Raw genomic sequence first — 10,242 nt, 5'->3', positions numbered from 1 at the left:
AGGGACTCTAGACCCAGAGAGGGAGAGGGGCTGTGTGCTGATGACCGGGGTGAAGGCTTGCAGAGTATACCCTTTGGTTGTTTGATGATGTGATGTGTGGAGGAGATTGTGGCCATGGCGGTGAGGCAGTGTACAATGGGATGAATGTGGAGCTGGTGTTCTCCCATGTAAACTATCACATAATTCACAATGAAACATTTAAATTTAAAAAATGTTTTAAAAGATGAGGTTGCTTAACAGGACTTCCAGGTATGTGCCCCTTAGGATTCTGGAGTGCTTCCTTTGTCTGGCATTCTTTTGAGTGAGTCAACAGAAAACCTGGTTTGAATATCACAAACATCGTGGTTTTCCTAGGGGCACTGTATCAGACACCAAATATTCAACTAATAAATTCATATATCGGGAAACCAAATAAGGACTAAGAAATACTAGCTTTAAATTTTTTTCTTTGATTTATTTTAAGTACGTAAAGAGATAGGGTCTGGATGCTCCTATTGAAGATATTTCCAACTGACCTTTTTTTTTTTTTTAAATCATTTCTATTTACTTGACAAAAATGATCCCTAGTAGTGCAGTGGTCAGGTGCTTAGCTACTCACCAAAAGGCTACTGAGTCCAAACCCACCAGCTGCTCTGTAAAGGCTACCACCTTAGAAACTCGATGGGCCATTCTCATCTGTTCTGTAGGGTCCTATGAGTCAGATTTGATGGCGTTGAGCTATTTGCTTGATATATTGAAAAGGTCACACATACACTTTCTAACGTTGTGTCACGAATGTCCCTGTCACTACTGCTGGATAAGTACTAAATGAGGAATGCTGCTGGGTATGTGCTGTCGAGTCGGTTCCGACCCATAGCAACCCTGTATAGGGTGTCTGAAACTGCACATCTTTACGGGAACAGAAAGCCTCATCTTTCTCCCATGGAGTGGCTGGTGCATTCAAACTGCAGACTTTGCAGTTAGCAGCCCAATGTGTAGCCCAATACACTATCATGGCTGCTAAATGAGGAATAGAATAGATTTTTTTTTTTTTTTTGAATTTTGATCTAGGATTCCATGAAGTACTGAGTGATGAAAGACCTTCTGCTTATGTGGGAAGCCACAACCAATTAAACGGCTGGTCTTCAGATGAAAATGAATGGAATGAAAAGCTCTATCCAGTGTGGAAACCGGGAGACCCTCGGTGGAAAAACGGTTGGAAAGGTAAACCACAAGATTCACCCCAAACCACTGTAATTTCCTATTGAAGTAACTCTAGTTACCAAATACGATGGCGCCTGGATTTGGCAGTCTTTCCTCTATCCCAACAGTGTCCCTTTCTAAGCCACAGGACAATGGTTAATATCCTCAGAAATTTTCAGTCTGGTAGAGCAGAATAATTTAGAAAATGACTACTACTTAACCCTAACTACTGCAGGAATGACCATCTTCCAATCTGTGAACCCAAAGCATATTGACTATCTCATAGTTGCAGTTTGGGGGAAAGCAAATATCTCCCCATTTATATAAAAGAATGAGTCCTTTTGTGACTGGTTGGAGATTTAAAAATCACAGATCTTTAAAACCTGCCTTCTCAGTTCAATTAAGGAGAGATTTTATTACTTTTCCATGATTAGAGAATTCTTTAATTGGTCTAATTTATTTTTTTAATTCATCTTCTTGAATGTTGTACTCTGAAAGCCAAAGTTAACAGGAATCTAGAAAACAAATGTATTATAAAGAGGCACTTGGATCTTACAGTCCTCATTAGATTAATTTTTTTCTATAAATATTTGTCCATGAAAGGAGAAGGTGATGCTTGATTACTGATGTCTGTTTGTCCCGCCTCAGGAGGCCATGTGCAGGCAGTCCTGACCAGTGACTCCCCAGCTCTGGTGGGCTCAAATATAACATTTATGGTGAACCTGGTATTTCCCAGATGCCAAAAGGAAGATGCCAATGGCAACATAGTCTATGAGAAGAACTGCAGAAATGGTAAGGAGTCTTATTCATGTCGCAAGAATACCGGTTTTGTCTCAAAACTACTGGTGACTCATCTCATTAACCTCAGTGATCACAAGTTATTACTGTTAATTGTCAGGCTCTGCTATTGTCCTTTCGTACCCTCTTCCTCAAATTACATGACAGGGGGCTGAGACTACAGCTCTACCAGTACCATCATCAATACCGACATCAGCCAGACCTACTGAAGCATACTGGTGGCTCTCAGCTGCCATGTTGTCATATCCTGCTTTATACCTCATTGATTCTCAGATTATAGCTCTATTACCTGGAATTCTTTGGACTACTAAAAGAATAGCCAGTTTGACAGATTCTTTGCTGGCCGACCATTTTAATTTCTGTTCATGAGTATTAAGTAACTGTTGTATGGTAGCAAAAATGCTAGAGTCTATCTTGTGTTACTTTGTTCTTAGTGAAAGCAGATAAGCTCTCTGTACATGTTACAAACTACAGATGCACACATTTAAATGAGCTGGTTAATATTGTACATTCTTAAAACAAAAAAAAAAAGTTAATTTACTGAGATTTTGCTGATGGAAACTATTAAAAGCACTTACAGTCTGACTTCCATATTTTATTATTTTAGAACTTTTGTTTAATTGTTGATGTGTTCATTCCTTATCAATGTATCACTTTCCTATGAGGAAAAGATCACATATTGTATGGAAAGGGTTTCCTATTTTAAAAGTGTTTAATGCTTAATATTTTGTTGCATTTTTTCTTCCTTCTTCTTTTCCAAAATAAAACAAAACAATGACCTACCTCTAAATGTTTCAAGTGACAATTTTGACATCTGAGTACTTTGATAGTGAAAGAGTCCTTGTAATAAAGGAAAAATTTTATAAAATATGCAAAAAAGTCAGCAAGTTATAAATGTACAGTCTGATGAATTCTGGAAAATAGATTTTAATTGTCCGACTATATTTAAGCTGGTTAGGAACAAATATTTAAGTGTTCGATTTAGGTTCCTCATCAGTGGGCATTCTGAATCCAGATACTATCATGGTTTGCTTCTTTCTCTGTTTAGATACTGCTCTGACTCCTGACCCATATGTTTATAACTGGACAGCATGGACAGAAGATAGTAACTGGGGAAATGGTTCCAACCAAAGCCATCACAATGTTTTCCCTGACGGGAGACCTTTTCCTTACCCCCCAGGATGGAAGAAATGGAATTTTGTCTACATTTTCCACACACTTGGTAGAACTTCTTTTCTTTCCATATTTATCTCTTGCTTCAATCCACTTCAACAATTACAGAAATATGTCAGTATTGCTTAGTACATCAGTACATCATTAGCAACACATCAATTTGGCTTCCGTTATCTGCCCCAAATGACCCCTTAATTGCTTGCTAAATTCTAAGAGTGATTCAGAATCTTTATGTTCCCATAATAACAAAATAATTTCTTACCACGTTTGGGTGCACCAAAATATATTTGGTAGAATGCATGCTTATACAACAATTTTCCCCTCTTTCAAAGCCAATGATCTTATCATAGACCAACTGCACATGATGGAGAAACAAAGACAGATTCTTTATAGTCTACCTACATGGTTGGACTTTTCTAAGTCTGCCTTAGCCTTTCCATATAACAAATGCCCCAAGAGGGTGACTTTAACAAACAGAAATTGAGTTTCTCACAGGCTGGGAGGCGAGGAAACTGAATTCAGGGTACCAGCTCTAGGAGAAGCTGTTTCTTTCTGTAGACTTTGGAGGAAAGTCCTTGTCCATTTGGGGCTTCAGTTCTTCGGCAGTCTTCACGTGGCTGGCTTGGCATCTCTTTTCCCCACCTCTGCTTTTCAGTTTGCTTGTTTCATCTCTTTTATGTGTCAAAAGATATTGACTCAAGGCCACCCCACTCGGATCCTGCCTCATCAGCATAATAACAAAGACAGCCCATTTCCAAAGGGATTATAACCACAGACATGGAAATGGGGCTTTACAGCACATGTTTTGTGGGACACAGTTCAATCTGGAACAGCTTCCTGTCCTTAAATTCTAACCTTCTTCTCTTTTCTTATTAGGTAATTGAGAATTTTAACACTTAGAATATAACAACAGTTACTCTGTTAATTTTTTTAGTGTGAGCGGAGGCTGGAGGATTCAAATAAAATATTGGTTAGTCTTGCAAATCCCCAGGGCACCAAATAATTAGACTGGCTGGCTGACTGGCTGGCTGTGTGCCACGGAGTTGGTTCCGAGTCATAGTGACCCTGTACAGGATATCCGAGGCTGGAAATCTTTACGGGAGCAGAATGCCTCATCTTTCTCCCACGGAACAGCTGGTAGTTTCGAACTGCTGACCTTGTGGTTCGCAGGCCAATTTGTAACCAGTACACTACTGGTTAAATAATTATACTAAGAAGGGGGGTGGTGGAAATTTGAGCTCTTTTTTTCTTTGTTTGATAAAGAAAATTACTCAATTTTTTCCACCTGATGTGGCGCTGGGTATTAATGCGCCAGACTGCAAAGCCATTTGAACTGCAAGGTTGGTGGTTGAAGCTCACCAGCTGCTCCTCGGAAAGCTGATACAAGGTCACTATGGGTCGGCACACAACAACAACAACATATAGTTACATTTATACGAAGGGACTTCAGAAAGTTCTTGGAAAAAATCCATTACCTTTTAATTCAGTTTTTCCATGAACTTTTGTGACTTTGTAAGGTTTTACATAGGAGCACTAGGTTTCTGAAACAGCCAGGATTCTATTCACATACTGTTCCTCCCTCCCCAAAGCAATCTCTTCTAAATGGTGGTCACTAGTCTCCAAGAAAGAATAACTTTCTACAATGATCATGTGATGTAGCCAATAATGGAAAATTCCCATCTTCTTAAAGGTCAGTATTTCCAGAAATTGGGACGATGTTCAGTGGGAGTTTCTATAAACACAGCCAATGTGACACTTGGCCCTCAACTCATGGAAGTGACTGTTTATAGACGACATCAGCGGATGTTTTCTCGAATTGCCAAAGTTAAGGACGTGTATGTGGTAACAGGTGAGTGTATGAACTCTAAACTAAGAATATGCAGGTCATGTTAGTGGGCCAAGCGTTCTTGATTCTATCAGGATTTACCTGGGCTTCTTTCCAAATGTATACATTTGTATTCCATATGTGTTTTCCATTATAACTTAGAGAAATTAAACATGAAAAGGGAAAATGATGTTAAAGTCCTTAATTTAAAAATTTTTAAAATTTAATACTATCATTGAATTCCTCCACTTAGGATCAAGTGATCATGCATGCTTTCTTTCTCTTTTTATTTTAATGTATCTTTTAGATCAGATTCCTGTATATGTGATAATGTCTCAGAAGAATGATCGAAATGCATCTGATGAAACCTTCCTCAGGGACCTCCCTATTATGTTTGATGTCCTGGTTCATGAACCTAGCCACTTCCTTAATGAGTCTTCCATTAAATATAAGTGGAGCTTCGGGGATAATACTGGTGTCTTTGTTTCTAACAATCACATTTCAAATCACACGTATGTGCTCAATGGAACCTTCAGCCTTAACCTTACTGTGGAAGCTTCTGTGCCTGGACCTTGTCCTCCACCTCCTCCTCGATCTTCAAAACCCACCTCTTCTTTAGGTAAGTTTTTTCTGGATGATCTTTGAGGAGGTCTCAACAACTAAAAAATACAATGGGGCTTCAAAAAACCTCATGGAATATTTTGTCTTTTAATTCCACTTTTTCACGAACTTGTTGAAGCCCCTTTATATTCAAGTAGGTTGTTATTGGTACCTTTGAGTTGGTTCTGACTCAGATTGCCCTCGTGTGACAGTAGAACTTCCCCATAGGGTTTTCTAGGCTGTAATTTATGGGAGCAGACCACCAGGTTTTTCTCCTACAGAACCGCTCTGCAGGTTTGAACTACCAGCCTTTTAATTTGCAACCCAGTGCTTTTAAATATCTTGGCATAGACGAGTGAGTGTCTCTAGTGCTGCATCGGTTTGTTGGAATATGTACGTTTGTATTCCATCAATTCCCCGGAGCTTTGTTCTTTGCCAGTGCCTTCAATGCAACTTGGATGTCTTCCTTCAGTATTGTTGGCTCTTGATCATATGCTGTCTTTTGAGTGGTTGAACATTGTCCATTTCTTTTTGGTACAGTGACTCTGCATCATTCAGTATATTGCCCACAGAATCCTTCAATCCTGCAAGTCGAAGCTTGAATTTTTCCTTCAGTTCTCTCAGTTTGAGAAATGCTGAGTGTGTTCTTCCCTTTTGGTTTTCTAACTTCAGGTCTTTGCACATTTCATATGATACTTGACTTTGTCTTCTAGAGATGCCCTTTGAAATTTTCTGTTCAACTCTTGTACGTTCTCATTTCTCCCATTTACTTTAGCATCTCTATGCTGGAGAGCAAGTTTCAGAGTCTCTTCTGACATTCATTTTGGTCTTTTCCTTCTATCTTATCTTTTTAATGACCTTTTGCTTTCTTTCAGTGTGATGTTCTTGATGTCCTCCCACTACTCTTGTGGTCTTTGGCCATTAGTGCCTAATGCATCATATCCCACCTGTATTTAGAAATCTGTTCTTCAGATGATCTCTAAATACAGGTGGGATATGCTCAAGGTCATATTTTGACCCTCATGGACTTGTTTTTGTTTTCTTCAGCTTCAGCCTGAACTTGCATGTGATCAATTGATGGTCTGTTCCACAATATGCACCTGGCCTTGTTTGGGCTAATAAGCTGGAGCTTTTCCACCATCTCTTCCCACAGATGTAGTCAGTTTTATTTCTGTGTATTCCATCTGGTGAGGTCCATGTGCATAGTTTTCCTTTATGTTTTTTTTTTAAAAAACGGTATTTGCAATGAAGAAGCATTGGTCTTGCAAAATTCTTATGCTGTCTCCAGTATTGTTTCTATCACCAAGGTCATGTTTTCAAACTATTAATCCTTCCTCTTTATTTCCAACCTTTGCATTCTAGTCATCAATAATTATCAATACATCTTGATTGCATGCTTGGTCAATTTCATACTGAAGAAATTGTTTTGTTGTTGTTTTTAAGTATCATGTAGTTGGTTCTGAGTCATAGCAACCCTGTATAAGGTTTCCAAGGAGCGACTGGTTAGTTTGAACCACCAACCTTGTAGATGTATGATCTGCCTTGTAGTCAGATGGATATTATCCTATCCCAGACAGTATTATATTTCAAGATATATCTTGAGATGTTCTTTTTGGTGATGAATGCAATGCCATTCTACTTTGTCATTCCTGGCAGAGTAAACCATATAATTGTCAGATTCAAAATGACCAATACCAGTCCATTTCAGCTCACTAATGCCTAGTATGGAATCCTGGTGTGGAGGTGAGGTTAAGCACTCAGCCTCAAGGTCGGTGGTTCAAACTCACCAACCATTTCTTGCAAACTCTATACAGGGTTGCTATGAGTCGGAACCTACTAGATGGCACTTAACAACAATAATGCCTAGTAGATCAATGTTTATGTATTCCATTTGATTTTTGACAACTTCCAATTTTCCTAGATTCATACTTCATACATTCCATGTTCCAATTATTAATGAATTCTTACAGCGGTTTCTCTTCATTTTGAGTTGTGCCCATCAGTACGTGAAGGTCCTGAAAGCTTTATTCCACGTCATCACATTCAACTCTACTTTGAGGAGTCGGTTCTTCCCCAGTCATATTTTAAGCGCCTTCCAATCTGAGAAGCTCATCTTCCGGCACGATATCTGACAATATTCCAGTGTTACTCAACATGTTTAAGTATTCAATACTCTGGTGCTTCTGGCTGTATTTCAATGCTATACATAGGTTTTCAGTGGCTATACATTCAGAAGTAGTCAGCCTCTCTTAATCCGGAAGCTCCGCTGAAACCTGTCCACCATGGGTGTACCTTGCTGATATTTAAAATACCAGTAGCATAGCTTCCAGAACCACAGAAACATGCAAACCCACCACAATACGACAACCTGACATATGAGTGGAGGCACTCAGAAGTAGTTGTTGTTGTTAGGTGCCATCGAGTCGGTACTGACCCATAGTGACCTTATCACAGCAGAATGAAACACTGCCCGATCCTGGGCCAGCCTCACTATCATTGCCACGCTTGAGCCCATTGATACTGCCACTTTGCCAATGAGTGCTTTCCAACCTAAGGGGCTCATTTTCTGGCACTATATCTGAGAGTGTTTCTCTGCTATTCATAAGGTTTTCATTGACTAAATATTTGGAAGCAGTTCATCACTCCTTCTTCTTACTGTCTTCGTCTGGAAGCTCATCTGAAACCTGTCCACCATGGGTGACCCTGATGGTATTTAAAATACGGGAGGCATAGCTTCCAGAATCACAGCAATTTACAAGCCACCACAGTACGACATACTGACAGACGTGTGGTGGACTGAGGAATTGTTGTTGTGAAGTGCTGTCAAGTCAGTTCTGACCCATAGCAACCTTGTATAGGGTTTCCGAGGAGCAGCTGGTGAGCTTGAACTGCCAAGCTTGCAGTTCAAATGGCTTTACAGTCTGGCACATTAACCCACAAGGCCACACCAGGACTCTGGACTGAAGAGTAGAGGATAGTAATATTCTGACTTTCTCTCAATGGTCCCAAGAGGGCGCCATGACCAAGCTCAAAAGGAACACTTCATCTTGATGTCCTGCATTAGTAATAAAATGAGATCGCGTTAAGTCAAGCAGATCTAAATTAAGACACTACTTGATTCTCATTAATTCTTTTTTGAAATGTTTCCAATTCCAAAACAAATGTATATTCTTTAGTAAAAATCCAAGCAATGTAGACATCTAGAGTAAAAAGTAAAAGTCCCTATTCACACTTTCCTTCCAAGAGTTAACCACTGATAATAATTTGGAATATTTCTTCCCAGATCTTTTTCTACACATTTATAAACTTGTGTAACTATATATAGATTTTATTATCTGGGGTTTTATGAACATGGAGTCATGCAATACATATTATTTTATAACTTGCTTTTTTCACTTAACAAATATTATGGACATTTTTTCAATGTCAGTGTACATATAAACGTATCTAACTTAATCCAATGCCTATGTGTAACTATAAGATATACTATAATTTATTTAAAAATCCTTAGTGGTGATGGGGTTAAACATTGGGCTGCTAATAACCACAAGGTTGCTGGTTCAAAACCACCAGCTGCTCTACAAAGATTTATAGATTAGAAACCCTGTATATGTTCACTGTAAATCAGAATCAACTCGATGGCAGGGGATTATTATTTAGTTAGTTGTTCACTTACTGATGAATGATCAGTTTAATTTGGTTCAAATTACAAATATTATTGCATTTAAGATCTTTAAACGTATAACTTCATTCTGATTCTGAAGGAAAATCAATTTTTTTTCTCTTCCTAAAATAGAGGGTTTGGTATAAAATTTAAAGCAAATTGCAGATACCTTTAATTTCTACACCTAGAAATTCCTGGATGGTAAAAGGACTCAGTATCAGTCTGTTTTTAATTGCATGCTTGTTAAGCTAACTGTTTTTCTTAGAACCTACATTTATAATTTGTTTTTGTTGTGAAGTGTCATGGAGTAAATTCCAACTCATAGCAACTCCCAGGATCAGCTGGTAGGTTTGAACTGCCAACCTTGTGGTTCACAGTCCAGTACAGATCCTATGACACCACACCAGGAATCCACTTATATCATAGCCCATGTGAAACTATCCCTACATCAATGAAAATGTATTTGGAATTTCTGTTACCATTTTCCTCAGGTAAGACCATACAATTGTTGTTAAGTGCCATTGAGTCAGTTCTGACTCATAGCAACCCTGGATAGGGTTTCTGAGGAGTGGCTGGTGAGCTTGAACTGCTGACCTTGCAGTTTAAACTAACCTTGCAGTCCAGCACATTAATCTGCAGTGCTACACCAGGACTCCAAGACCATAAAATATAAACTGTATAAATTACCTTACAAGTTAGTTAAGTTTTGTTGCAAAGGGAAACTTCCTTATATAAAAGTATAACAAGTATAACCAATCTCAATGCCTTAAAGCAGCTGTGAGGTATGGGACTAAGTAATGGGATTCATAGTGAAAATAGGAGTTGGCTATGACTTAAAACACAGAAGTCAGATGGCACATTTGTTTTCTAGGAGAGAATTTTGAGCTATAAAAACCCCATGAAGAGGCTTGGATTATTATTTGGCGCAAAATTGTGTTCTCTCTACTTTGTTGGTGGTAATGGTGGTGATGTGCCATGGAGTCTAGCAACCCTGTACAGG

General features: G+C 38.8%; 1 protein-coding gene across 1 annotated transcript in view; it reads left to right on the top strand.

The window, feature by feature from the left end:
- The window catches only part of GPNMB (glycoprotein (transmembrane) nmb), a 26,715-nt gene that overhangs the window by 7,263 nt on the left and 9,210 nt on the right, over positions 1-10,242 (top strand). Inside the window, exons 2-6 of the mRNA XM_006832216.1 lie at positions 1,051-1,203; positions 1,831-1,974; positions 3,029-3,202; positions 4,844-5,002; positions 5,286-5,597. Coding sequence (XP_006832279.1) covers positions 1,051-1,203; positions 1,831-1,974; positions 3,029-3,202; positions 4,844-5,002; positions 5,286-5,597 — 942 coding nt within the window. The remainder of the gene's footprint in view (positions 1-1,050; positions 1,204-1,830; positions 1,975-3,028; positions 3,203-4,843; positions 5,003-5,285; positions 5,598-10,242) is intronic.

Source organism: Chrysochloris asiatica, unplaced genomic scaffold (genome assembly GCF_000296735.1).
Source record: "Chrysochloris asiatica unplaced genomic scaffold, ChrAsi1.0 scaffold00006, whole genome shotgun sequence".
Lineage (NCBI taxonomy): Eukaryota > Metazoa > Chordata > Mammalia > Afrosoricida > Chrysochloridae > Chrysochloris > Chrysochloris asiatica.
The sequence above is the reverse complement of the archived record's forward strand: the minus strand, read 5'-3'. Positions and strand labels throughout refer to the sequence as shown.